This window comes from Piliocolobus tephrosceles, chromosome 16, assembly GCF_002776525.5.
Source record: "Piliocolobus tephrosceles isolate RC106 chromosome 16, ASM277652v3, whole genome shotgun sequence".
Classification (NCBI taxonomy): Eukaryota; Metazoa; Chordata; class Mammalia; order Primates; family Cercopithecidae; genus Piliocolobus; species Piliocolobus tephrosceles.
The window spans coordinates 74,076,419-74,104,289 of NC_045449.1; the positions used below are offsets into that span (position 1 = coordinate 74,076,419).

General features: G+C 53.0%; 1 protein-coding gene across 7 annotated transcripts in view; it reads left to right on the top strand.

Annotated features, from left to right (window-relative positions):
* Positions 1-27,871, top strand: part of RNF213 (ring finger protein 213) — a 132,478-nt gene that overhangs the window by 12,028 nt on the left and 92,579 nt on the right. For 4 of the 7 annotated variants that reach the window (XM_023211605.2, XM_023211604.2, XM_023211606.2 and 1 more), the window contains 10 exons: positions 1,265-1,428; positions 7,171-7,317; positions 15,462-16,010; positions 16,274-16,396; positions 17,319-17,497; positions 18,249-18,407; positions 19,339-19,541; positions 22,384-22,667; positions 23,216-23,475; positions 26,030-26,227. In XM_023211605.2, coding sequence (XP_023067373.1) covers positions 1,265-1,428; positions 7,171-7,317; positions 15,462-16,010; positions 16,274-16,396; positions 17,319-17,497; positions 18,249-18,407; positions 19,339-19,541; positions 22,384-22,667; positions 23,216-23,475; positions 26,030-26,227 — 2,266 coding nt within the window. The remainder of the gene's footprint in view (positions 1-1,264; positions 1,429-7,170; positions 7,318-15,461; positions 16,011-16,273; positions 16,397-17,318; positions 17,498-18,248; positions 18,408-19,338; positions 19,542-22,383; positions 22,668-23,215; positions 23,476-26,029; positions 26,228-27,871) is intronic. The other 3 variants (XM_023211609.2, XM_023211608.2, XM_023211607.2) reach the window with 2 other exon arrangements.

The window sequence follows — 27,871 nt, forward strand, 5'->3', positions numbered from 1 at the left end:
AAAAAAAAAAAAAAAAAAAAAAAGAAAAGAAAAGAAAAAGAAAAGAGGCTGGGCAAGGTGGCTCACGCCTGCCTGTAATCCCAGCACTTTGAGAGACCAAGATGGGTGGATCATGAGGTCAGGAGTTCAAGACCATCCTGGCCAAGGTGCTGAAACCCTGTCTCTACTAAAAACACAAAAATTAGCTGGGTGTGGTGGCACGCACCTGTAATCTCAGCTACTTGGGAGGCTGAGGCAGGAGAATCGCTTGAACCCAGGAGGCAGAGGTTGCAGTGAGCTGAGATTGCACCACTGCACTCCAGCCTGGGCGACAGAGCAAGACCCTGTCTCAAAAAAATTAAAATTAAATTAAAAAAGAACAAAGAGGTTTATTTAGCTCACAGTTCTACAGACTGAGAAGTTTAGGGCCTGGCCCTGGCTTCTGGTGCGGGCTTTTGTGCCATGTCACAACATGGCAGAGTAGGCCGATGGGGATGCTGATGAAGCATCTTGGCTTCGTAACAACTGGCGGGTGCTAATCCATTCCCAAGGGGAGTAAACCAGTCTCTTGAGAGAGTGAGAACCCTTGACCGCAAACAGCATCAAGCCATCCGTGAGGGATTCGCCCTCATGACCCACAGACCTCCCCCTGGCCCTGCCTCCCAGCACTGGCACACTGGGGATCAGATGTCAACATGAGTTTTGGTGGGGACGGACGAGGCATGTCTACACCACAGCGAAGGCTAGAGTGAGCGTGGGGCCGGTGGAGCGGGTGCTCCGTGCTGTCTGCGTGGCAGCTCTGCATGGGTGAGAATCTGGAGGCAGAGCAGCTGGGCAGGCAGATGCCTTAGTGCCAGGACAAGGGAAACAGTGGGAGACCCCTGGGCCACCACTGGGAGAGTGCCCACCCTGGGGGAGACAGGAGGAATGTCTACAGTAGGGGAGGAAAGCATAACAGGCCCTGTTTTAGAGGTGCCCGAGGTGTGCTGACATCCTAGTACAGAGTCAGGTGAATCCGCTGATCTGGACATGGGGTGGGAGGGGCTGGATGCTAGGACCGTGCGGTCTTTCTGTCCGATTCACGCCGTGTTGTGCTGAGAGTGGGGTCCCTGGTTCCCTCCTCCCCACCTGGAGCAGAACCCCTACCCTGCTCACGTCAGCAGGCCCGGTGCAGGACCTCGGAGGGAGAACAGGGTGAACCTCTGCACTCGCGGGAAGGATGCCAGCTTTTCCTTCCCAACATTCACTGGCTTCTCTCTGAGGTTTGACCCTTCCTTCGTTACAGATTCTGAGAACAATAACTCCACAATGGCGTCAGCCCCAGGGGGCGAAATGGAGTGTGGGCCGGAGCTGGAGGAGGAAGGGGGCCCGTGCTTGTCCCCGGGCTCAGACAGTTGGCAAGAAAACCCTGACGAGTCCAGTTCCGATGCCTCCTGGACCGTCCAAGAAGTGAGTGCACCGCCCCTGGCTCCCCCCTGCTCACTCTGCCCCGATAATCTCACTGCACAGCTGCCCAGCTGGCCCCCGAAAATGCCACCACAGCCCAGCTCATTGAACCTGCCCACGGGGCAGCAGCAGAGCCGCCCCTTCTGCACCTGATTTGTCTCTGGCTGGAGTCTGTGGGTTCCAGACCCCTTGGGGCCTCCACCTTCTTTTTCTTTTCTTTTCTTTTCTTTTTTTTTTTTTGAGACAGAGTTTCACTCTTGTTGCCCAGGCTGGAGTTCAGTGGTGCGATCTCAGCTCACTGCAGCCTCCACCTCCTGGGTTCAAGCGATTCTTCTGCCTCAGCCTCCCAAGTAGCTGGGACTACAGGCACCCACCACCATGCGCAGCTAATTTTTTGTATTTAGTAGAGACAGGGTTTCACCATGTTGGCCAGGCTGGTCTCAAACTCCTGACCTCAGGTGATCCACCCACCTCGGCCTCCCAAAGTGCTGGGATTACAGGCATGAGCCACTGCACCCGGCCTCCACCTTCTTTCTCTTTCTACCAGACCCAATACGCATATGTCTCCCAGAAGCTGTGACTGGGGGTGGAACCTGAGCTTCTGCTGTGTGTATCTGTGTCCCAAACTTCTGTGGGTCTCTCTGCATTGAGGGTGCAACCTCAGAGGTGCCTTGCAGGTTCAGGGCAGGGACCTGAGCATTGCTGGGTGCATGTCTTGTGCTTCTGTAGGCCTCTGCTTTGAGGGTGCATGCCCAGAGGGGCTTTGAAGCTTTGGGTGTGGGGCAGGTGCTCTGGAAATGTGCTGGCTGGCTGGTTGCCCTTCTTGGAAGGGTGTGGCTGAGCCATCTTTCGGCTCCCTATGGCCTCCAACAGCCCCTTAGGCGTGTTAGACACCAAGAGAATGCGTCCTTGGTAAGATCCCCAGTTGGAGCCTCTAGGGCAGGCTTTCGAGGGGAGTGTCCTGGACATGTTCAAGGAGAATGGTTGGAAGAGAACCATTCTCCTGGGCTCTAGCGCAGTCTGGGAAGACCCAGAGGGCAGTGTCAGCTCCCAGGTTTCTTGCTGGGCACTGAGAAGGGGAAGCTAAGCTGTCTTTCTGTGTCGGCGCTGGGGTTGGCTTTCTGTCTGTTGTTCCTTGTAGGTGGCACGCCATGATTGGGCTGTGGTGGGAAGTGATGCAGCTGCAGTGCTGTGGTCTGTGGAGTGTGTGTTGGGGGGGTGTGAGTGGTGTGAATGGGACGTGTGTGTTAGGGATGTGTGAGGGGTGTGTGTGTGTGTTGGGTGTGTGTTGGGGGTGTGTGAACGGTGTGAGTGGAATGTGTGTGTGTTGGGGTTTGTGAGAGGTGTGTGTTGAGGGTGTGTGAGGGGTGTGTGTGTGTTAGGTGTGTGTGTGTTGGGGTTTGTGAGCGGTGTGAGTGGAATGTGTGTTGGGGGTATGTGAGTGGGGTGTGTGTGTTGTTAGGCCTCTGAGCCCAAGCTAAGCCATCCTATCCCCTGTGACCTGCACCTACACATCTAGATGGCCTGAAGCAAGTGAAGAATCACAAAAGAAGTGAAAATGGCTGGTCCCTGCCTTAAGTGATGACATTACCTTGTGAAATTCCTTCTCCTGGCTCATCCTGGCTCAAAAGCTCCCACACTGAGCACCTTGTGACACCCACCCCTGCCCATCAGAGAACAACAACCCCCTCTGAGTGTAATTTTCCACTACCTACCCAAATCTTATAAAATAGCCCCACCCCTATCTCCCTTCGCTGACTCTCTTTTCGGACTCAGCCCGCCTGCACCCAGGTGATTAAAAAGCTTTATTGCTCACACATGTGTATTGGGGGTGGGTATGTGTTGGGGGTGTGTGAGTGGGGGGTGTGTGTGTTGGGGTGTGTGAGTGGGGTGTGTGTGTTGGTGTGTGAGTGGGGTGAGTGGGATGTGTGTTCATGTTGGGGTGTGTGTGAGTGGGGTGAATGGGATATGTGTGTGTTGGGGTGTGTGCGAGTGGGGTGAGTGGGATATGTGTGTGTGTTGGGGTATGTGAATTGGGGGTGTGTGAGTGGGGTGTGTGTGTTGGGGTGTGTGAGTTGGTGTGTGAGTGGGGTGAGTGGTATGTGTGTTCATGTTGGGGTGTGTGTGAGTGGGGTGTGTGTGAGTGGGGTGAATGGGATATGTGTGTGTTGGGATGTGTGTGAGTGGGGGAGTGGGATATGTGTGTGTGTTGGGGTGTGTGTGAGTGCGGTGTGTGTGTGCTTGTGTCATTCCCTTGGAGAGTAATCCCTTCCAGAGTGGCCAAGGCCACCCCCAAGCCTGGACCACATGGGATGCAGAAAGTTTGGGTAACTCCTTTTTTATACCTAATTTGGAACTCCGTCAGAATGGAGAAGTGGCAATGTGGACGGTGTTCCTTGAAAACATTGAAGACGAATAAACCATTTGCCATCTGGGGCAAACAATAAAGCCGTCTAAAGACAGAGGAAAAGCTAAGAATTGAGTTACTTGGGGGAATAAAATTTTGAAAAGTTCCTATGAATAATGAGGAATCTAGAAAGCCACACAAATGCTCAAGCAGGACACGTGCTCAAAAAAGACCTGAGAAGACCTCAGGGCAGGCCGGAAGGAAGGCTAAGTGTGGGAGGGGTGCCCCAACTCAGGGCCAGTCTACAAAGACTGAGAGAGTATTTTTTTTTTTTTTTTTTTTGAGACGGAGTCTCGCTCTGTCGCCCAGGCTGGAGTGCAGTGGCGCAATCTCGGCTCACTGCAAGCTCCGCCTCCCGGGTTCAAGTGATTCTCCTACCTCAGCCTCCCAAGTAGCTGGGACTACAGGCGCCGCCACCTTGCCCTGCTAATTTTTTGTATTTTTAGTAGAGATGGGGTTTCACCGTGTTAGCCAGGATGGTCTCGATCTCCCTGACCTTGTGATCCACCCGCCTCGGCCTCTCAAAGTGCTGGGATTACAGGTGTGAAACACTGCGCCTGGCCAGTTTTTTTTTTTTTTTTCCATGTTTTGGCTGTAGGTGTTTAAGGAAATCGCTATCAAACCACTAATTGGCAACAAGCTAAAGGAACAGAGACTTTATTATTTATTTATTTTTACTTTTATTTTTTGTTTTATTTATTTATTTATCTATCTATCTATTTATTTATTTATTTATTTTTGAGAAGAGTTTCACTCCTGTTGCCCAGGCTGGAGTACAATGGCGTGATCTCAGCTCACAGCCACCTCCACTTCCCGAGTTCAAGCGATTCTCCTGCATCAGCCTCCCAAGTAGCTGGGATTACACCACGCCCGGCTGATTTTGTATTTTTAGTAGAGACGGGTTTCTCCATGTTGGTCAGGCTGGTCTTGAACCCCTGACTTCAGGTGATCTGCCCGCCTCAGCCTCCCAAAATGCTGGGATTAGAGGTGTGAGCCACCGTGCCTGGCCTATTTTTTATTTATTTATGTTTTAATGTTTTAAAATTTTTTATTAGTGGAATCTGCTTGAATTTGTAAAATGTAGAGTTGACACTGAAGATACGAAAAGAATGAAGACATTTACTAGGGAATCTTGAACAAGAGAAAACCAACATGAGCAAGGGAACAAAAGAAGAGGCCGGGCGCAGTGGCTCACTGGGTGACTGTGAGATCCTGCCTCAAAAAGAGAGAGAGAGAGAAGGAAGGAAGGAAAGTAAGAAGTGTTGATGAGGATGTGGAGAAATTGGAAGTGTTGTACAGTGTTGGTGGGAATGTCAGATGCTGCAGCCACTAAGGAAACAGCAAGGCAGTTGATCCAAAAGTTACACATAAAATTATCCTAGGCTGGGCGCGGTGGCTCACGCCTGTCATCCCAGCCCTTTGGGAGGCTGAGGTGGGTGGATCATGAGGTCAGGAGATCGAGAACATTCTGGCCAACATGGTGAAACCCTGTCTCTACTAAAAATACAAAAAAAATTTAGCCAGGCATGGGGGCACATGCCTGTAGTCCCAGCTACTCAGGAGGCTGAGGCAGGAGAATCACTTGAACCTGGGAGGTGGAGGTTGCAGTGAGCCGAGATCGCACCACTTCGCTCCAGCCTGTCAACAGAGCGAGACTCAGTCTCAAAAAAAAAAAAAAAAAAAAAAAAAATAGAATACGATATGGATCTGTGCTGCAGTGTGGATGGACCTCAAAAAACATGCTAAGTGAAAGAAGCCAGATACAAGAGGCCATGTATGATTCCACTGATACGAAATATCCACGATAGACTCACCCATGGAGACAGAACACAGATTAGTGGTTGGCTGGGAGGAGTGGGGAGTAGGGAGTCATTGCTGTGGGGTTTCCTTCTGGGGTGAAGAAAATGGGAACTAGGGCCAGGGGTGGTGGCTTCTCACCTGTCATCCCAGCACTTTGGGAGGCTGAGGTGTGTGGATCTCTTGAGGTCAGGAGTTTGAGACCAGCCTGATCAACATGGGGAAACGCCCTCTCTACTAAAAATACAAAAATTAGCTGAGTGTGCTGGTGCTTGCCTGTAAGCCCAGCTACTTGGGAGGTTGAGGCAGGGGAATCGCTTGAACCCAGAACGCAGAGGTTGCAGTGAGCCAAGATTGAGCCACTGCACTCCAGCCTGGGTGACAGTGAGACTCTGTCTCAAAAAAAAAAAAAAAAAAAACTAAATGTCCACATATCCACACATGAGAGAAGTTCAGAGTGAATGCACAGCTGAGCACTGATGGGGTGTCTCTGGTGACGAACTTACAAGGGCTTTTGTGCGTTTTCCCAGTCCCACGGGGAACCTGTTGAATTCTGAAGCTGAGAGCGGTGTACGCGTTCTAGAGAACGGTTCTCTAAGCACAAACGCTGCATTCTAACCATGGTGAGGAGGGTGCCCGGAGCCAAGGGAGGTGGCCCCAGCGAGCTGCGTGGCCAGCCTCACCCCACAGCAGAGTCAGGTGGTCAGTCTTTACCCGAAGTCATGGGGTGGGTGGAGAGGGAGAGGGTGCAGAGAGGGGCCCACGCCCGCGCCCGTCCCTTGGCACAACCGTTCTCCACTTGGTCTCTCCTTTGGTGGCCGCTGGTTGCCGACTAACCGGGTGCCCTTTGTGGATTCTTCCTCTGGAGAGGCTGCTGGGCTTGGCTGCTGGGTTGTACTTCCTGTGCTGAGGGAGGAGGAGACTCCGCTGCAGCCAGGGGCCATTTGGGTTCGAGGCTCCTGGTGGAGCTTCCCTTCCTCAGCTTCCTGCTGGGCGTCTTGCTGTGAGGTCTCCTGGTGATGCCCGGTGTGGGAGGGAGGTGCCGGATGAGCATGCCTGCTGTGGGGCCAGACTGCCTGCCTCCGGCTCTAGGGGTTCAGGAGGCCTGGCCTGGCTGGACCTGGGGTGCCCGGGCCTGCCTGTACCTTCTGGGTTGGTCTCTGCAGTGCATCTGTGCTCTGAGCACAAGCCAAGGCATTCGTGTGGAGGCCCAGGGGCGCCAGGAGTCTGGTAGGGTGCTGGGAGCTTGGCAGGGTGCTGTGAGCCTGGCAGGGTGCCGCCTCTGGTGTGGGCAGTTCTTCTCTTACATGCATTTGCCCTGCACGTCTGCAGGAGCTGCTTCTTGGTCTCCCCACACCCTCCTGCCCGTGGGCCCTGTATGCAGAGGGTGCTGGGGAGCTGGTCAGTGCCCACACGTGGATGTCCCTGCCTGGGCCTTTCTGAGAGGAGGTGGCCCCTGAGGTCGGGTCTTTGCGAGTCTGCTAGAGCCGTGCGTGGGGTGCACAGCCCTGCCCTGTCTGAAGGGGGTTGTGTTTCAACAGGGAGCTGCGTCAGAGGTTTTGGTAGATGCTACTGTAGACCTCATATCCGATGAGTGGGAAGCTGCTAATGCCATACCCCGCAAGAGAAGGAAGCAGGACACAGCCCCGCTTGAGGCCGCCGGCGTGCCTTCTGCAGACTGTGAGCAGGTAGTCTGAGTCAACAGTTGGGCAGAACGCTCCCCGCCCCCCCGTGCATGCCGGCACAGCCACCTCGCACTTCCGGCCCTTGAGTCCCTGCCAGCCGAGGAAGGCTGCCCAGGACTGGCGTTCTCAGGTCGCCCTTGGGCTGTGACAGAGCAACGCTGATTCAAGCTTGGCTCTTGTGACTCTAAGGACATTTTGCTAGCGGTGAATTTCCGCTTTGTTGTGCTTGCCCTTCTGGCCCCCATCCTTCCACTCGCCTTTTTACTCCATGCAGCTGTCCCCTTGGACACCTGGAGAAACTTAACCTGGTTGCACTCACCTGGCTAAAGGTCCACTGGCAACACAGGCTTCACCACAGACAGCAGGAGGGGAGCCTGAGGGGCTGAGAGGGCCCGGCCCAGACAGGCGGGGCCGGACCAGGCCTCTGCCTGAACACAAGGTCTTGGATGGCACTCGCCGCATGGGGGTGTAGTGGAAACCCTGCTCAGTTTAGTCTCTGGTTTCTGGAAGTTGAAATCCTGACTTTTTCTTTTCTTTCTTTCTTTTCTTTTTTTGAGACGGAGTCTCGCTCTGTTGCCCAGGCTGGAGTGCAGTGGCACGATCTCAGCTCACTGCAACCTCCGCCTCCCGGGTTCAAGTGATTCTCCTGCCTCTCCCTCCTGAGTAACTGGGACTACAGGCGCCTGCCACCATGTCCGGCTACTTTTTTTGTGTATTTTTAGTAGAGACGGGGTTTCACCATGTTGGCCAGGCTGGTCTTGAACTCCTGGCCTCAAATTATCCACCTGCCTCGGCTTCCCAAAGTGCTGGGATTACAGACATGAGCCACTGTGCCTGTCCAAAATCCTCACATTTTCTATAGCATTTAGAAGTATTACAGGACTCACTAATAATATCGAAAATGAAATTAGCTAACACATGTAATGAAACTTCTGCTTTTGGGGAAAAGCAAGGGAGCTTCATACCTTGAAGAGTGATATTTGTGAAGTTTATTACTGTTTGACAGAGGGTGACAGCCTCCCCGCCTTCCCTGCGCTGCTCCCCCCGGCCCATCGAGATGGTCACGTGTTCATTGAACAGAGATTTACTGAGCATCCACCACCTGCGGTGGGTCCTAGGTCTCAGGTGTACGCAGAAACGTTCGAGGCAGGCGTGCTCTTTCCTCTGTGGCCTGGGGCTTGGCCGTGAGCCCGCTCCTGTAGCTCTTGGGAAATGCAGGCAGCGTCCACACGGGGCTGGACTTACCCAGACCTAAGGCACGGTGTGGGTGGAGAGCTTATTCTCAATAGCAACAAAAATATGAGAAGCAGCTTGTAAAATAAAGGACGGATTCATAGGCCTGGCGAGGAGAAGGCTCTGGGGCTCAGCAGACAGTGAAGTCCCTGGAGAGGTGGACCCTCCCCAGTAGAGAACATGGAAGGTTTAACACTGCAGAGATGTCTGCTGTCACCCAGAGTGATGCAGGAACTTAACCAGCTAATTAATGTGTAACAGTAGTATAGCTCTGAATGGGTGTGGTGGTTTTTGTTTTTGTTTTGAGACAGGGTCTCGCCCTGTGTCCCAGGCTGGAGTGCTGTGGCAAAATCACTGCTCATTGCAGCCTTGACTTCCTGGGCTCAAGCAGTCCTCGTGCCTCAGCCTCCCGAGTAGCTGGGACCACAGGCGTGCACCACCACGCCCAATTAATTTTTTAAATTTTTTGGTAGAGATGGGGTCTTGCTGTGTTACCCAGGCTGGTCTCAAACCCCTGGGCTCAAGCGATTCTCCCACCTCAGCCTCCCAAAGTGCAGGGATTACAGGCATAAACCACCACCCCTAGCCTGGTTTTGTATTTTTGGAAGCTGACAGAAAGATTTTAAACTATAAATTGGAGAAGATACTTAATGGATGTGAGAAGGAGGAGAAATGGATGGGAAATTTACAGTAAAGCTGTCAATGTGCACGGGTGGAAACATTCCCGTGGAGTAACAGGCACAACCTGGGGGTGCCCACGGAGCATGAGTTGTGAGCTGGAGTGATGCACGGCATGTGCGGGCCGGAGCGTGTTGGTCAGGGTGTACACATGGGTGTGGAAAGTGGAGTGTCTGAACCATGGGCTCAGCATTTGGGTACAACACACGCACCCCACTCACCCCACTCACAAACCCCCCCCCCACACACCCCACTCACACCACTCACACACCCCACTCACACCACTCACACACCCCCAACACACCACTCAACACACCCCCAACACACACACACCCCACTAACCCCACTCACACACCCTCAACACACCCCAACACACACCACTCACATACCCACCACACACATATCCCACTCACACCACTCACCCCCAACACACACACCCCACTCACCCCCAAACACACACATCCCACTCACACCCCCAACACACACACACACAACCCACTCACCCCGAACACACACACCCCAACACACATACATACCCCATTCACACACACCCAACACACACCCCAACACACATACCCCAGTCACACACACAACCCAACACATACATACCCCACTCACACCCCAAGACACACACACCCCACACACACCCAACACACACACACACACCCCACTCACATACCCCCCAACACACACATGTCCCACTCATGCTCGTCTCGTGCTCACACTGACATACACAGTGGTCCCTTGTTGCCCACAGGGGATCGGTTCCGGACCCCGGAGGACACCAAAATCTGAGGATGCCCAGTCCTAGATATGAAACGGCGTGGCGTTGGCACGTAACCCACAGCACCCCCGTGCACTTTATTTTTTATTTATTTATTTCTGAGACAGAGTCTCCCTCTGTTGCCCAGGCTGGAGTGCAGTGGCATGATCTCGGCTCCCTGCAACCTCCGTCTCCCGGGTTCAAGCGATTCTCCTGCCTCAGCCTCTAGAGTAGCTGGGATTACAGGCACGCGCTACCACGCCCGGCTAATTTTTGTATTTTTAGTAGAGATGGGGTTTCACCACGCTGGCCAGGCTGGTCTCAAACTCCTGACCTCAGGTGATCTGCCTGCCTTGTCCTCTTAAAGTGCTGGGATTACAGGTGTGAGCCACTGCGCCTGGCCTGATTCAATATTTTAATGTAAAACAGCATCCTAAAAGGTCTAGAAAATATAGGGGGATATTTATAAAATTCTGTAAATACTTCTAAGCCTCACTCCCTGCTAAAATTATAAATACCACTATGGTTTATATAGTTGGAGGTTCTGGGTCAAAGAAGACCGTGAAACTGTTCAGTGGAAAAGCAGACAGCAGGAGGCACCGGCAGCGCAGGGCCCTGACCGGGGCACTTGGCCAGTCCTCGCCGAGAAGTAAGTGGTCCCCAATTCAGGGCCAGGCGGCAGTTCACACGGGAACAGCTGAGAGGGGTGAACCTGGGGCTGCTCCTCCGAGACCTCAGCCCTGCAGGTGCGATGATGTCAGATGGTCTGTTTTGTTTCTATGGAAAAGAGGGTCTGGGCTGGCAGCTTCAGGGCAGTGGTCTTCCAGGAACTGGATCATGGTCCCTCCAAGGGTCTCTCCAGCAGTTGCCTCTGCGTTTACTGCAGTTTTTCCACAGCCCCATGTTGTGGGCAGAGGGAGTAAGGCCAGGCCCCTGCCTCCAGCCTCCCTGGGCTCTGCCCAAGCTCCATGTGCTGCTGCTGCTGTTTATTCCTGGCTGGCCACTCCTCCTGCAAGGCAGGCCCTGGGGAGGGCTGCTGGCAGTTGTTCCTAAGGGCTGAGCCCTTTGCTACATCAAGGAAAGAAGCAGTAGGGGGCCTGCGTCTTCCATGCCGGTGGGAGGTGGGGGGTGGTCAGGGGCCTGCCTCAGTGGGCTCCTCCTGTTCCGGGCTGTGACTCGGCAGGCCAGAGCCTGAGGATGTCGTTGAAGCTGCTAGAGCATCCGTGACCCTGGCTTATTTTCAACTTTCATAATTAGGGATAACTTAATTTGAGGTTTGATTATTTTAACCATTAGAAATCTTCGGGTTATGGCCAGGCACAGTGGCTTACACGTGTACTCGCAGCACTTGGGAGGCCGAGGTGGGTGGATCACCTGAGGTCAGAGTTCAAGACCAGCTGGCCAACATGGTGAAACCCCATCTGTACTAAAAATACGAAAATTACAGCCGGGCATGGTAGCTCACGCCTGTAATCCCAGCACTTTGGGAGGCCGAAGAGGGTGGATCACCTGAGGTCAGTTTAAAACCAGCCTGGCCAACATGGTGAAACCCCGTCTGTACAAAAATACAAAAAAAAAAAAAAAAAAAAAAAAAAATTAGCTAGGCATGATGGCAGGTGCCTGTAATCCCAGCTACTCAGGAGGCTGAGGCAGGATAATCCCTTGAACCTGGGAGGTGGAGGTTGCAATAGGCTCAGATCATGCCATTGCACTCCAGCCTGGGCAACAAGAGCCAAACTTCGTCTCAAAAAAAAAACAAAACAAAACGGAAACCAAAAACAGAACAAAAATTAGCTGGGCGTGGTGGCCTGAGCCTGTAATCCCAGCTACTCAGGAGGCTGAGGCAGGAGAACTGCGTGAACCCAGGAAACAGAGGTTGCAGCGAGCTGAGATTATGCCACTGTGCTCCAGCCTGGGTGACAGAGCAAGACTCCATTTCAAATACTGGAAAGCCCAGCTCCACCTGGCTAACCCATTGAGGGAGTTTATTATGGACACACCTGATAAGCCCCGAGGCTGCAGGCGAGGCTTGGTGCAGGTGTCTCTGGCCCTGTCGGCTCTGCCTTCCGGACGTGGCTCCCCCACCGAGCCTCTCACCAGCTGTTTCCCGTCACTCCCTCGTGCCACACAGTGGCCTCCCCGTGATCCACCTGCTACTGTGTCATTCAGGGGACAAGAGAGCGCCTCCTCTGGTGATTGATTCCTCTGGAGAGAGGAAGCGTTTCCTCAAATCTCATTGGCTCTGATTGGCTCACGGGCCCATCCCCCAGTGGGTCCCCAAGGCCAGGATGATAGACAGCAGTGGTTGACATCAGCCCACGCACAAGAGCTGCCCCTGGGGCTGGAGTAAAGCTGATGGTACTGAAACCATGCGGCCGAGAACAGGGAGAGCCAAGGGACCATCCCCCAGGCTAGGCCATCCTGTGCTGTCACCACGTGGCCACAAACACCTGCTGTGTGTGGACAGTGACCGTGACCACAGCATCACTGATGGGGGCCTTGCGTGTGCCAGGCAGTGTCCTACAACTCTGTGTGCTTCGTCCCATTTGGTCACCCTCAGTGATGCTCTGATGTGGAGACATCTGCTGTCTCCACTTTAAAGATGGGGAGACTAAGGCCCACAGTGGCTCAGTGACCCACCTGGGGTTGCCCAGCCAGTGTGCCATGGGGTGAGCTGAATGGGAACCCAGGCAGGCCCTCTAAACCCAGCCCAGACGCCACTGCATGGCAGCCACAGAGGCACCAGGCCGCTGGCCGGGCAGGGATGGCGTCATCGCCTCTCCGAAGCTAGGCTGTCTTCAGGGCTCAGACCCTACCTGCCAGGTCTCCTCAGCACACTGAGGCCGATGGGTGCCTGCAGTGAAGGGTTGTGCAGTACCTGCCTGTTTCTTGATGGCCTCTTGCTTCCCCCTTTCAGCAGGTCCCCAGCAGCTGACCAGCCCGTCATTCAGAGGCTGACACCTGCCCTGATGATGCCACTCTCCAGTGCTGGGCCCCAACCCCAGACTCTTCTTCTGCAGTTGCTTTTTTTTTTGAGATGGAGTCTTGCTCTATTGCTCAGGCTGGAGTGCAGTGGCTTAATCTCGGCTCACTGCAAACTCCGCCTCCCAGGTTCAAGCAATTCTCCTGCCTCAGCCTCCCAAGTAGCTGGGATTACAGGCGCCTGCCACCACGTCCAGCTGATTTTTTTGTATGTTTAGCAAAGACGGGGGATTTCACCATGTTGGCCAGGCTGGTTGCAATCTCTTGACCGCCAGTGATCTGCCTGCCTCGGCCTCCCAAAGTGCTGGGATTACAGGCCTGAGCCAACACGCCTGACCTATTTTTTTTTTTAATATTTGAGATGGAGTCTCACTCTGTCGCCCAGCTTGGAGTGCAGTGGCCAGATCTCAATGAAGCGCCGTTTTAGAGTCAACCTGCGCTGGGAGTGAGCCTTCCCTGCCTGCACCCAAACGCGCCAAGTGTGCCATTTCAAGGGTGGTGCTTGCTCCCAGGAACGGGACCAGGTGCTTTCAGCGGTGTGGTGGGTTGGTGGCCTGGGTTCGGCATCAGGGACACAGGCCGAGCGGGACGCTAGAGCCGAACTGTGGCCTGGGGAGATGTTATGGGTCGGGGGGCAGGTGGCGGGGGGTGGGAGCGCCTCCTGTGCTTTGTGTACACTGAGCGTGGGTTTCCTCTGAATTTAAAAAGGAGGAGAAAATCGGAATTTCTGGCCCTGGTTCTGGCAGGAAGTGCAGTCGTGTGTGAGAGAGAAGGGCTCGCAGTGTCGGCCTGGCCTCCTGGAAGCCCTGGGACGCAGCCCTGTCCAGCTGCCGCTTCGCCGTGCCCTGGGCGGGTGGGAATGGAGCCTCCTCCTGGGGCCACACACGGGCCAGCCGTCAGCCGAGGGGCTCCTGAAGTGGCAGTGATGGGACCCTGTGGCCCTTCCTAGTCCCCTCGCTACCAGTTGCTGAGGAGAGGGTAGATTAGCCCCTGGGCTGCACCTCAGTGTGTGCGGGTCTTCCCGGGTATGTGGGTGCAGGAGGTGGGGGACGTGGAGTGGGCACAGGTTCACACCTGCTGCCTGGCAGTTCGGGGCCCTCATCACATACCACCAGGTTTCAGGGGATCTACAAGTCACTTTCCTGTAGTGACCTGATCAGCATGCACCCCTGAGCACCAGCCCCTGGGAGATGCCTGTGGGGTCCCAGGGTCCTGGCAGCCTCCTCCCACCAGGTGCAGTCCTGGTTCCAAGGTGGGGACGCTACCCCTGAACCTGGATGTGCCTTTGAGCCTGGCTGTGCCTGCTGAGGGTGTGGAGGCAGCTGCTACTCATTTTTTAGTCTCCTCCTTCTCATTTCAAATTTTGTGTACTAAATATTTTTATAGAGGTGCATAAAAAGTGGAAAGCCTGTGTGTGCTTTCTAATGTTCAAAACCAGGCCAGGCACGGTGGCTCACATGTGTAATCCCACACTTCGGGAGGCCAAGATGGGAGGATTGCCTGAGCCTGGGTGTTGGAGACCAGCCTGGGCAATATAGTGAGACTCTGTCTCTACAAAGCATTTTTTTTTTTTTTTGAGACGGAGTCTTGCTCTGTCACCCAGGCTGGAGTGCAGTGGCCAGATCTCAGCTCACTGCAAGCTCCACCTCCCGGGTTCACGCCATTCTCCTGCCTCAGCCTCCCGAGTAGCTGGGACTACAGGCGCCCGCCACCTCGCCCGGCTAGTTTTTTTTTGTATTTTTTAGTAGAGACGGGGTTTCACTGTGTTAGCCAGAATGGTCTCGATCTCCTGACCTCGTGATCCACCCGTCTCGGCCTCCCAAAGTGCTGGGACTACAGGCTTGAGCCACCACGCCCGGCCTACAAAGCATTTTTTAAAACCAGCTGGGAATGGTGGTTCACGCCTGTAACTCCAGGATTTCGGGAGGCCGAGGAGGGCAGATCGCCTGAGTCCCAGAGTTCAAAACCAGCTTGGGCAACATGACGAAACCCTGTTTCTACACAAAACAAACAAACCAACCAACCAAAAATTAGCTGGGCGCAGTGATGCTCACCTGTAGTCCCAGCTACTCAGGAGGCTGAGGTGGGAGGATCACTTGAGCCCAGGAGGTCGAGGCTACAGTGAGCCGGGATTGCACCACTGCACTCCAGCCTGGGCGACAGAGGGAGACCTTGTCTCAAATTTATAAATAAATATCCATGTCTGTGGATGCCCAGTAAGCAGTGAGCCTGTGTGAGGGTCTCCGCCTGGCCGTGACCGTGCTGAGTGTGGTAAAAGCACTTCAAGGCCACTTGCCCCTGACCCTGCCCATCCCCAACTTCTGTTTCTTAATTTCATTCTTTCCAGGTAATTGCAGATCTAACAGGTGTTAGGTACTTTGGTTAAGAGAAGCTTGATGTAGTTGAGAAATGGAAGAGAAAGTTGGAGGGAAACGTGGGCTAGAGTACACTAAATCTAAGAAATCAAGTGAGTGTCTCTCTTTCTGTTTAGAGCAAAAAGAAGAAAAGGAAGAAGAAAAAGAATCTGAACAACTCCGCTTCCTCAGGGCTGGATTCCTTGCCCCTGTCTCCTGCCAGCCCCTGTCATCTGACTTTGCTTTCAAACCCGGAGCCTCAGGACACAGCCCTGCCCCACAGCCACGCCCAGCAGAGTGGCCCGACTGGCCAGCCGAGCCAGCCCCCGGGCACAGCCACCACACCACTGGAGGGTGACAGTCCCTCCATGCCCACCAAGGTTGGTGACAGCCCCCTGCAGCCTCAGGCTTTGGGAGAAGCAGGAGTGGCCTCAGGAGGTGAGGCTCAGAGCAGCTCCCAACCCCAGGACCGCACAGAAGGGGAGGACAAGGACGCTTCCATCCCCTCTGGGGGCAGAGGCCTGTCCCAGGAGGGGGCCGGTCCCCCCACCTCTGCTGGTGAAGGCCGTTCTGAGACTGAAGATGCTGCCCAGGAGCTCCTGTTGCCTGAGTCAAAAGGGGGCAGCTCTGAGCCCGGGACAGAACCGCAGACCACCAGGCAGCAGGCGGGGACCCCAGCCTCTACGGTGAGTCATCCAAGAGAGAGATGGCCGGGAGTGGCACTGAGCCCTCGGCACCTGGGCTCTGCTGCAAGGTGCTGGCGTTGCTTCTCTGCCAGGGAGGGTGTCCTCTGGGCCCTTCTCCCTGGCTGGGGTGGGAGGGCTGCCCCTCCACCTGGGATGCCGGCCCATCCTGTCCCTAGGCTTGTGGCAGATACTGACCCTTAAACCATGTCAGAGTCACCCTGGTCCATTTTGTCACCTTGACTTTGGTGTTTGGGGTCTTGCAGGCAGTTGATGCTGCAGCTGAGCCAGCCGATGCAGTTAAAGGGGCCGGGAAGGAAATGGAAGAGAAGATCCAGGGAATGAAACAGCCGCCAACAACCACTCCTGCTTCCAAAACACACTGCCAGGTGCGTCTCCTTCCTGCCTGCTGGCTGCAGGAGGCCCTCGTCCTGCCCACGGCTGCCCCTCTTTCATTTAATTATTCAGTGAATATTTAAGTGCTGGGGATATAGCCGTGATTCAGACAAAGCCCTGGGCTTTGGGGTGCTCACATTCTGGAGGAGAGAGAGAGTCAGGAAACCGACCTCAGCAGTGAGAAGAGCGTGGCGGGAGCTGGGGGAGAGGGCACTGGGGTGGACCCCGCGGTACTGTGGCCCCCACAGCCCGAGTGGCCGGGCAAGGCCTCTCTGAGGATGTGGTGAGGGATGGTCCTGGAGGTGTCTGGGATGTGTCCCAGACAATGGGAAGGTCATGTGCAGGGGCCCTGGGGTAGTGTGGGGTGGGCCTGTTCCCAGAGCAGCAGGGACACCAGTGCTCCCAGGAGGAGTTGGGGGAGGAGAGGCCACCAATGAGGATGGAGAGCGGCGCCCCTGGAGGCTGTGATTAGTGACCCCAATGGCACTGGAAGGTCCCAAGCAGGGAAGAGTTGTGGTCACTCAGTCCGCTGTGAGAAGCATCCCCTGTAGGGGTCGATGTGGAAGCTGGGACGGGCGCGGCGGCTCACACCTGTAATCCCAGCACTTGGGAGGCCCAGGCGGGTGCATCACCTGAGGTCAGGAGTTTAAGACCCGTCTGGCCAACATGGTAAAACCCCGTCTCTACTAAAAATACAAAAATTAGCCAGCCATGGTGTTGTGTGCCTGTAATCCCAGCTACTCGGGAGGCTGCGGCAGGAGAATTGCTTGAACCTGGGAGGCGGAGGTTGCAGTGAGCTGAGATTGCGCCACTGCACTCCAGCCTGGGGAATAAGAGCGAGACTCCATCTCAAAAAAAAAAAAAAGAAAATGTGGAGACCAGCCTTGAAGATCGGGGTTTGGTTCCTTGTTCCAGGAAGCTGAGACCAAGACCAAGGACGAGACGGCTACTGCTGGAGAAAAAGTCGGTAAAAATAAGCAAGGGGAGCCTGAAGACCCCAAGAAGCCAGAGGGGAAGAACAAAAGTGCAGCTGCTGCGAAAAAGGAGAAGGAGCAAAAAAACCAGAAAGCGGGTGTCCAGGAAGTGAAGGCAAGGTAGGGATGACCCCACAGGGGAGCAAAGGAGACCCTGCCTGAGACCCTGGCACACCCTCTCCCCGCACAACTCCCAGGGGATATCCAGGCTGCCCTTCTAGTCAACTGTTTTGGCAAGTTTAACTTTGGGGGAAAAGGGAGCCACTTAGGAGGTGGACGGGGGCGGGCACCTGTGCCAGTTTCTTGTTTCCTAATAGCCCCTGGGGTCCTGGAGCCAGCATGTGGGCCTTTTGGAACTCAGGAGAGGGGCTGTTCTGGCTCAGACACCTGCTGGGGCCTCCTGCCACTGCCCGCAGCACTTCAGAGATGGGCAGGGATTGGCCACCTCTTCTTCCTCCATTTTGGAGACAGGGAATGACGACCCCACAGGGGGTCGTGTGTCAGACATGGATGTGCTTGCATTTTTGCTAGGCTGTGATAGTGTGCATTAGGAACACAAGGACTGTGTGCCTGTGTGTGTGTGTGCATGTGCATGTGTGTGCATGTGCGTGTGTTCGTGCTTGTGCACGTGCGTGGATATGTGTGCACGTGTGCGTGTGCTTGTGTGTAACTGCGTGTACCTGTGTGCACGTGTGTGTGCATGTGCGTGTGTTCGTGCTTGTGCACGTGCGTGGATATGTGTGCATGTGTGCGTGTGCTTGTGTGTAACTGCGTGTACCTGTGTGCACGTGTGTGTGTGCATGTGCGTGCATGTACATGGCAGGTGGACAGATCTTGTGGGAATCAGATTTCTGTTTTGGTTTTCCACCAGGACGCTGAGCCCGGGCAGAGGAGTCACCGTGTACTTCCACGCCATCATCTCTAAGCATTTCTCCTTCAATCCCGACCACCATAAAGTCTTCATCAGAGGGGGAGAAGAACTCGGAGAGCCGAAGTGGAGCGGGAATGTCTGCGAGCTGCACTGCACCAGGTGGGCGTGTCTGTATGCTTGGGAGGAATCCCTCAGGCAAGGCATAGGATGCCTAGCCTGTGACACGTATTTAAAAATAATTTTTTTTTTTTTTGAGACAGAGTCTTGCTGTGTCACCCAGGCTGGAGTGCAGTAGCGTGATCTCAGCTCACTGCAGCCTCTGCCTCCTGGGTTCAAGCGATTCTCATGCCTCAGCCTCCCAAGTAGCTGGGATGACAGGCGCCCAACACCATGCCCGGCTAATTTTTGTATTTTTAGTAGAGATGGAGTTTCTACTAAATGCTGGCCAGGCTAGTCTCAAGCTCCTGACCTCAGGTGATCCGCCTGCCTAGGCCTCCCAAAGTGCTGGGATTACAGGCATGAGCCACTGCGTCCAGGCTTTAAATAATTTTTATCAAGTGAGTTGATGACATTCTTTGGCTTTTGGAAGATGAATATTTCAGACAACTCTTCCTGGCCATGCATTTCTGTGTCACATTCCATCGTGGACCTTTTTTTTTTTTTTTTTTTTTTAAAGTAAGCTTTCTTTATTACACTGTTTTTTTAGAGAGGGGATCTTGCTCTGTTGCCTAGGCAGGAGTACAATCATGACTCACTGCAGCCTCAATCTCCTGGGCCACTGTGCTCAGCTTTGTTTATCCAAGACAGAATCTTGCTCTGTCACCCAGGCTGGAGTGCAGTGGTGGGATCACAGGTCAATGCAGCCTTGACCTCTGAACTCGAGAAGTCCTCCCACCTCAGCCTCCCATGGTGTTGGGATTTCAGGCATGGGCCACTGAACCCAGCCTTGCCAGGGTTTCTTTTCTTGTTCTAGAAGCCTCCTCTTGGTCCACATCAATTTGTAGCTTTGCATTCCATGCTGTGTTTGAGAAGAACTAAAATTTCCGGGATGGGAATTTTGGATAACCAACTGTATCCTGTTCATTCCCAGAGACTTACATCATGATGGCGTTCTTGTTGAAGGCAGCGTCGTCATTTCCAAGAAATACCTAAATAAATATATTCCTTACAAGTACGTCATTTGTAATAACAAGGGCCCTGCTGAATTTGAGTTCATCTACAAGCGCCAGCAGAAGGAGGGCGAGCACGTCAACCGCTGTCTGTTCATAAAATCTTCACTTTTGGGCTCAGGAGGTAAGTCGTGGCAGGAGGCTGTCTGCTCACCCTTCCGGAGTGCGGATGCCAGCCCTGCGGTCCTGGACGCGTCTCTCTGGAGACCACAGACTTTACCTGGGCAGTGAGGGCCTCTTTGCTCTGCAACGGCCCCTCCCCAGCCTCGGGGTTCAGTGACACTGACTTTGGGTTGTGTCCCTGGTTGGTTAAAGATGTGTTGGCTTCTCCTTTGAGCTCAGTGTGACTTACCCACTCACTTGCAGATTTTTTTGTTTGTTTTTTGAGACGGAGTCTGTCGCTCAGGCTGGAGTGCAGTGGTGCAATCTCGGCTCACTGCAACCTCCGCTTCCCGGGGTCAAGCAATTCTCCTGCCTCAGCCCCCCGAGTAGCTGGGATTACAGGAGCCTGCCACCACCCCCGGCTAACTTTTGCATTTTTAGTAGAGACGGGGGTTCACCATGTTGGCCAGCTGGTCTTGAGCTCAGGTGATTTGCCCGTCTCGGCCTCCCAAAGTGTTGGGATTACAGGTGTGAGCCACTGCGCCCAGCCGGAAAGGATTTTTAATTAAGGGAAAGGAGAGAACAGGAAGCCAGAAGAAGGGCTGCGACTGGGAACAGAGGGGCAGCAAAGGCCTGGAAGCTGGGTCAGGGACAAGTGCAGTGACCAGGAGGCCACTGGGCCTTGTCCCTTCTCTCGAGATTTTCAGATGGTTGACTGGAGATGACGCCCAGAGCCCCGTCTGCAGGCTCCTGCTGGCTGCCATCCCCAGCATGTCAGCCGTTCCGCCCACCTGTCGATAGATGCTGGCGCTCCCCTTCTCGCAGAGCCCTCTGTGCCCCTCCATGCCTCTCTCAGGGGTCCACCACCTGAGTTCTCTGTCTACAAACTTGGGCTCTCTTGATCACCTGGACTCCCAGCACTGCCTCCTCAGCTGGGGCGTCCTGGGCTTCCCCTGGCTCCCCTCCCTGCACAGTGACACTGAAACTCAAGGAAGTGAGCTGGGGTCAACTGGTTATTGCTTTCCACTCCCTGCCCCCCGGTGTCCGGTGTCTTGAAAACGGTTGTTTTACTGTTTATGTTGTTCATATGTTGTTTCAGGCAGATACGGGAGAATGTAAATTTAGTCCCTGTCATTCCACCTTGGACAAAGAAGTCCTAAGAACTTTATAAAGTATTTATTTTTTCGTTTTTGTAAACATAATTTTTTTTTTGAGACAGGATCTCGCTCTGTCACCCAGGCTGGAGTGCAATGGCACGATCTCAGCTCATTACAGCCTCAACCACCAGGGCTCAACTGATCCTCTCCCCCTCAGTCCCCCAAGTAGCTGGGCCTACAGGCGTGTGCCACCATGTCTGGCTAATTTTTCATACTTTTTTTGGAGAGACTGGTCTTGCTACGTTGCCCAGTCTGATCTCAAACTCGTGGGCTCAAGCAATCCGCCCATCTTGGCCTCCCAAAGTGCTGGAATTAAGACGTGAGCCACTGTGCCCAGCCAGATGTGATTTTGCTAGCTAGAGAGTGTACTCTGAGAACTTAAGCTTTGAGAGAATAGGCCTTAGTCCAGTAATTCCATATATAAATATATTTAAATATGGAATTCTATAAATATGGAATTCCTTCTCTGATAAATGCTGTGGCATTGATGGCTCAGTTAAAAGGGCGTGTGGTGGCCGGGCGCTGTGGCTCACGCCTGTAATTCCTGCACTTTGGGAGGCCGAGGGGGGCGGATCATGAGGTCAGGAGTTCAAGACCATCCTGGCCAACATAGTGAAACCCCGTCTCTACTAAAAATATAAAAAGATTAGCTGGGCGTGGTGGTGGGCCCCTGTAGTCCCAGCTCCTCAGGAGACTGAGGCAGGAGAATGGCGTAAACCCGGGAGGCGGAGCTTGCAGTGAGCCAGGATCGGCCACTGCACTCCAGCCTGGGCGACAGAGCGCGACTCCGTCTCAAAAACAAAACAACACAAAACAAAACAAAAGGCACGTGGAAGGGGATTTGAGCGGGAGGTCGGCAGAAGCTTCCACAAGGAGGTGATGACCGAGGTGAACTAAACAGTTGCAAGCCCTGCTGGGCCTGGGATGCAGAGCTGGGGTGGATGGGCCTGCGAGTCTAGACAACCATAGGGACCAAAGCACAGCAGAGGGGCTCAGGAGGCCTGTCAGGGTGCTTCCTGTTTCTGCCTGATTTTTACTTCTCTTTGTATGTCTTCACGTGGCCTCTGACTATCTCATTGACCTCTTGTGTTTTCTAATTATTTTACAGTCGACCTCACTGGGTTCTCTGTAATGAGGTCTGCACTCACATCATTTGCAATGGAGCTTAAGAACAGTCATGAATTCAGCCCTTGCCCTGTGCCAGCCACCATGCCAGAGGCCATCTGTGCCTGCTGGGCAGCCTGCACCTTCCTCCAGGGGCTGTGTCCCATTCCTAGTACAGAGGAAACCAACTCAGTGATTGACCGGGACAGTGCTCGGTTGCTAGTGAGGGATGTGGTTTCTGTATGACACGTTCCACCTCCTTGTGATGATGTTTAAGGAAGTTGTTTATCAAGTTTGCTGAGCTACACAGTTAGAGATCCGTTGCAAGTCTCAGGCCCGCTGCATTTCACGACCCTGGGCTTTCCACTCATCACTGTGGGACGTCTAGGATGTCTGCTTGCACGGGGCCGGCCTCAGATAAGAAGCCAGATGGAGTGAGTCTGGCTGTCGTCAGTGTGCAGGTTTTTGCTTTTCCCTTCCTCCCTTGCTGTGGCCCGTTGACTCCATCTCTGTGCCAGTCATGATCAGCCTTCTAGGCCAACATCTGGGTCTCCAGGGTTTTGATGGTCTTAGGTAGACTCTCGTTCTTTCTGTCCCTCTCAGACTGGCATCAGTACGATGACATAGTTTGTATGAGGCCTCCTGGGAAATTGCAGAAAATCATGAACCATATCGCAGACTTCACGAAGAAGGACCTGGTGAAGGGCAAGCAGATCGCCGCCACGGTCATGCTGGACAGCATCTTCAGCATCCTGCAGACCTGGGACACCATCAACCTCAACAACTTCTTCACCCAGTTCCAGCAGTTTTATTTTGTCGTGCGACAGCCTATGATTTATGAAGGACAGGCACAACCGTGGACTGCTTTGCAGTATGGGGAGAAAGAGGTATCGGCTTGCCACCAGCTGCTCTACCTTCTGGGCAGGAGCCTCACCTGACCTGCTAGTGGCCGGATGACCCCTTGACTCTGGGGGCCAGGTTGCAGATGGGAATGTGTAGAAGTTTCTGACCTTTTCTCCTACCACCGTGTCTTGTAATTTCCCTGCCCTCCCCATTTTCCTCCTTTTCCTGGTTGTAATCTGAACCCCACCCCAGCACCAGTCCTGAGTCCTCCCCTGGCCTTGGAGGGAGAGTGGAAGGAACAGGGAACCCTCCCTCACGGCACCTTCTCCCACACTGCGGTGTAGCCTGGGTGGGTTTCAGGCCAGCCTGGAGCTGTTTCCGAGGTGAAGCTGAGCGCTGGTGAGCCTCAGGGGCCCTGCCTGAGCCCTCATGCCAGGGTCTTGGCTGTACCGCGGCTGCTCCTGTAGCTCCCACAGGTGTGGTGGGGGGCACGGATGGGGTCTGCTGCCCTAGCTGTGGTGCTGGGGCGGTTCTGGACACCTGATGAATTCAAGTTCACGGTTCATGCATCTTCCTCTTCTCCCACCATCAGGTGAAGAAGGACCTGTGGGAATATCTGCAAAAGCACATGGCACCATTTCTGGAGAGAAAAAGCGCGGACCTTTCCCCTAAAGACTGCCCAGTGAGGAGTAAACTGAAAATGGGCCTGATTGTCCTTTTTGTAGTGGAAAAATTTCAGTTTTTGTTATTAGAAGACGACCTGACCTCGGTGTGTCACCTCCTGTCCTCGGATGCCAGCTCACCAGATGAGCTTCACAGTGACCTAAGCCACATCCTTGGGACATCTCAGAGGTATTATTGTTTTTTGTTAAAATGTTTTTATAGCTATTATAATGATTTTCTCTGATTGCAAAAATAAGTGGTTGACTAGAGTGACTTGAAAGCACACAGGGAAGAAAGAAAACCACCCATGATTTGACCACCCATTGTAGTTATGGCAGTAGTTTTTCCTAGCATCTATCTTATTTTTATTATATTCTGTCTTCTGTTGAATACCCTGCTTTGTTTGTTTGTTTTCCCTAGATGGCGTCTCACTCTGTGACCCAGGCTGGAGTACAGTGGTGCAATCTTGGCTCACTGCAGCCTCTGCCTCCCAGGTTCAGGCAATTCTCCTGCTTCAGCCTCCTTAGTAGCAGGGACTACAGGTGCACACTACCACACACGGCTAATTTTTGTATTTTTAGTAGAGAAGGGTTTTCGCCATTTTGGCCAGGCTGGTCTCGAACTCCTGACCTCAAGTGGTCCACCCACCTTGGCCTCCCAAAGTGCTAAGATTGTAGGCGTGAACCACTGCGCCTGGACTGAATATCCTGCTTTTTGAAGCTTCATGTCATACCACGAGCAGCCTCTGTGTGCACGCATTTAGGAGGTTGTGGCACAATGCCGGCCTGAACACATCCCCTCAAGGACATCTGCAGAAGCAGCGTGAATGTTCCTCCGATGCCCCTGCCTGTGCCGTGTCTAGTTCAGGAAACACAGTGTGACTGTCCCGGGCCTGAAATGTTTGGTGGTGAGAAGGTGATGGCCTTTGACTTGGTGGGAGGACCTGCTCAGACACCACTGAGCTCTGATGGTCGCAGTCTCCCAGCATTCTGTGGGCGTTGATTTGAACTTGAGAATGACATGAGGTAGCCTTTCCTGACCAGCATGTCTTATCACGACACCAGCCTCTTGGTTTTATACATTTATTTATTTGTTGTTTTGAGACAGTGTCTTACTCTGTTCCCCCAGGCTGGACTGCAGTGGAGCAGTCACAGCTCACTACAGCTTCAACCTCACCGACTCAGGTGGTTCTCCCACCTCAGCCTCCTGAATAGCTACGACTACAGATGCACACCACCACTTGCAGCTAATTTTTGTATTTATTGTAGAGACGGGGTTTCGCCATGTTGCCCCGGTGGTCTTGAGCTCCTGAGTTGAAGTGATCTACCTGCCTCGGCCTCCCAAAGTGTTGGGATTATAGGCATGAGCCACTGTGCCTGGCCTAGTTTTACAAATATAAAACACCCAGATAAACACTGCACATTTTGACAAAGAGGAGGAATGGTGGCAAGGCAATGTACAAAGTTAGTGCCGGTGTTTAAAGTATGAGGAATCATTAATATATTTTGACTGTAGCAGATTTACCATGTATTGTTCATGGGTCCACCCCTTACGTTTAAAAAGTTGTTTTGGGGCCGGGCGTGGTGGCTCATGCCTGAAATCCCAGCACTTTGGGAGGTCGAGGCAGGCGGATCATGAGGTCAGGAGTTGGAGACCAGCCTGACCAACATGGTGAAACCCTGTCTCTACTAAAAATGCAAAAATTAGCTGGATGTGGTGATGCACATCTGTAATCTCAGCTACTCAGGATACCGGGGTAAGAGAATTGCTTGAACCAAGAGGCAGAGGTTGCAGTGAGCCGAGATCATGCCACTGCACTCCAGCCTGGGTGACAGAGCAAGACTTCGTGTCAAAAAAAAAAAAAAAACAGTTGTTTTGACCGGGCATTATGGCTCACACCTGTAATCCCAGTGCTTTGGGAGACTGAGGCAGGAGGGATTGCTTGAGCCCAGGGGTTCAGGATCAGCCTGGGAAACAAAAATCAAAATAAAAAATTTAACCGGCCAACATGGTGAAACCCTATCTCTACTAAAAATACAAATACAAAAAATTAACCAGGTGTGTTGACAGGTACCTGTAGTCCCACTTACTTGGGAGGCTGAGACAGGAGAATTGCTTGAACCCGGGAGGTGGAGGTTGCAGTGAGCCGAGATTGTGCCATTGCACTCCAGCCTGGCCAACAGAGTGAGACTCTGTTTCCAAAAAAAAAAAAAGTAGCTGGGTGTGGTGGTGCACCTGTAATTCCAGCACTTGAGAGACTGAGGCAGGAGGATCCCTCGAGCCCAAGAGTTCGAGGTTGTAATGATCACTCCACCACACTGCCTTGATGATGGAGTGAGACTGTCTCTAAACAATGAAAATAAATTTTACAAGTTGCTTTATATTTAGATTTACTGTTGCCAGATGGCCTGGGTTCAAATCCCGGCTCTGTCAGGCAGGACCCTGCGTTGACTACTTAGCCAGGACCTTTGCCTCTGAGATCGCTCCCCGTCCTGGGAGTTTGTTGTGGGGATTCGGCAAGAGCCCGCGAAAGACCTGACGCCCTAGGCTGGGGGCTGAGGGAAGCCCTGTCTCCTGTGCGAGTTACTCTGTGGCTCCTGTGCGAGTTAAACTCGGCTCTGCCACGTGTGGTGCTCCTCCTGCTCTGTGTGCCCGGTGTTTGCTTCCCGTTGGGACTCCAGAACCCCAGGGAGACGACTCCCTGGCCAACTCAGCTCACTGCGGGATCTTTATTCCCTTCCAGCTGGCAGCTGTACCTGGTGAACCTGTGCCAAAGGTGCATGGACAAAAGTATGTACCACTGGCTGGGCACCCTGCCTGTCCTGCACTGCTGTATGGAACTGGCCCCGTGGCACAAGGATGCCTGGAGCCAGCCTGAGGACACCTGGGCCGCTCTGGAGGGAATCTCTTTCTCACAGTTCCGGGATCAAACACAAAATACGTAAGTGGTAGAGTTGTGCTTATCTACATGAATCTGGGAAGAATGGCTCCTACGCCATGCGCCCGGAGTCCCAGTGGGCTCTGTAGTGACTCCGTTCCTGTTTCTAATGACAGAAGTAACACACATTCTTTTAACATTTTAAGACATCAAACTATCAAGAATAGGCTGGGCACAGTGGCTCACGCCTGTAGTCCCAGCACTTTGGGAGGCCGAGGCGGGTGGATCACCTGAGGTCAGGAGTTCAAGACCAGCCTGGCCAACATGGTGAAAACCCGTTTCTACTAAAAATACAAAAAAAAAAAAAAAAAAAAAAAATTAGCCAGGCATGGTGTCATGTGCTTGTAATCCCAGCTACTCAGGAGCCTGAGGCAGGAGAATCGCTTGAACCTGGGAGTTGGAGGTTGCAGTGAGCTGGGATCGTGCCACTGCACTGTAGCCACGTGCTTTCATAAGCATCCTTAGCTTTCTCTGTCCAATGACTTCATTGAGATGGATCCCTATAAGTGGAACTGCTAGGTCAAAGGCGTTGTGAACTCTAAGTTATTTATACCCTTGCATAATGCAGGCCTATAGGAGAGGAATATTGGCAATATATATAATCCTGATCTCTGATCCAAACATAATGACCTCCCCTTTAGCCCAAGAAAATATTACCAGAAAAAGTGTATTTATTTATTTATTTTTTAATTTTTAAGTTCAGGAGTACATGTGCAGGTTTGTTATATAGATAAACTTGTGTTATGGGGTTTTTTTGTACAGATTATTTCATGACCCAAATATTTTTTTTTTTTTTTTTTTTTTTTTGAGACGGAGTCTCGCTCTGTCGCCCGGGCTGGAGTGCAGTGGCCAGATCTCAGCTCACTACAAGCTCCGCCTCCCGGGTTCACGCCATTCTCCTGCCTCAGCCTCCCGAGTAGCTGGGACTACAGGCGCCTGCCACCTCACCTGGCTAGTTTTTTGTATTTTTTTTTAGTAGAGACGGGGTTTCACCGGGTTAGCCAGGATGGTCTCGATCTCCTGACCTTGTGATCCCCCCATCTCGGCCTCCCAAAGTGCTGGGATTACAGGCTTGAGCCACCGCGCCCGGCCTCATGACCCAAATATTAAGCCTAGTACCCATTAGTTATTTTTCCCGATCCTCTCCCTCTTCCCATCCTCCCCCTCTGATAAGCCCCAGTGTGTGTTGTTCCCCTCTCTGTGTCCCTGTGTTCTCATCATTTAGCTCCCACTTATAAGCAAGAACATGTGGTATTTGATTTTCTGTTCCTGAGTTAGTTTGCTAAGGATAATGGCCTCCAACTCCATCCATGTTCCTGCAAAGGAGCTGAACTCATTCTTTTTCAGGGCTGCATAGTATTCCATGGTGTGTATGTACCACATTGTCTTTATCCAGTCTACCATTGATGGGCATTTAGTTTGATTCCATGTCTTTGCTACTGTGAGTTGTGCTGCAGTGAACATACATGAACATGTTTGTTTATAAGTGAGCGACTTACATTGTTTTTGGTATATACTCAGTCATGGGATTGCCGGAGTGAATGGCATTTGTGGAGTTACCACATTGTTTTCCACAGTGGTTGAACTAATTTATACTCCCACCAACATTGCATAAGCATTCCTTTTGCTCTGCAACTTCTCCAGCAT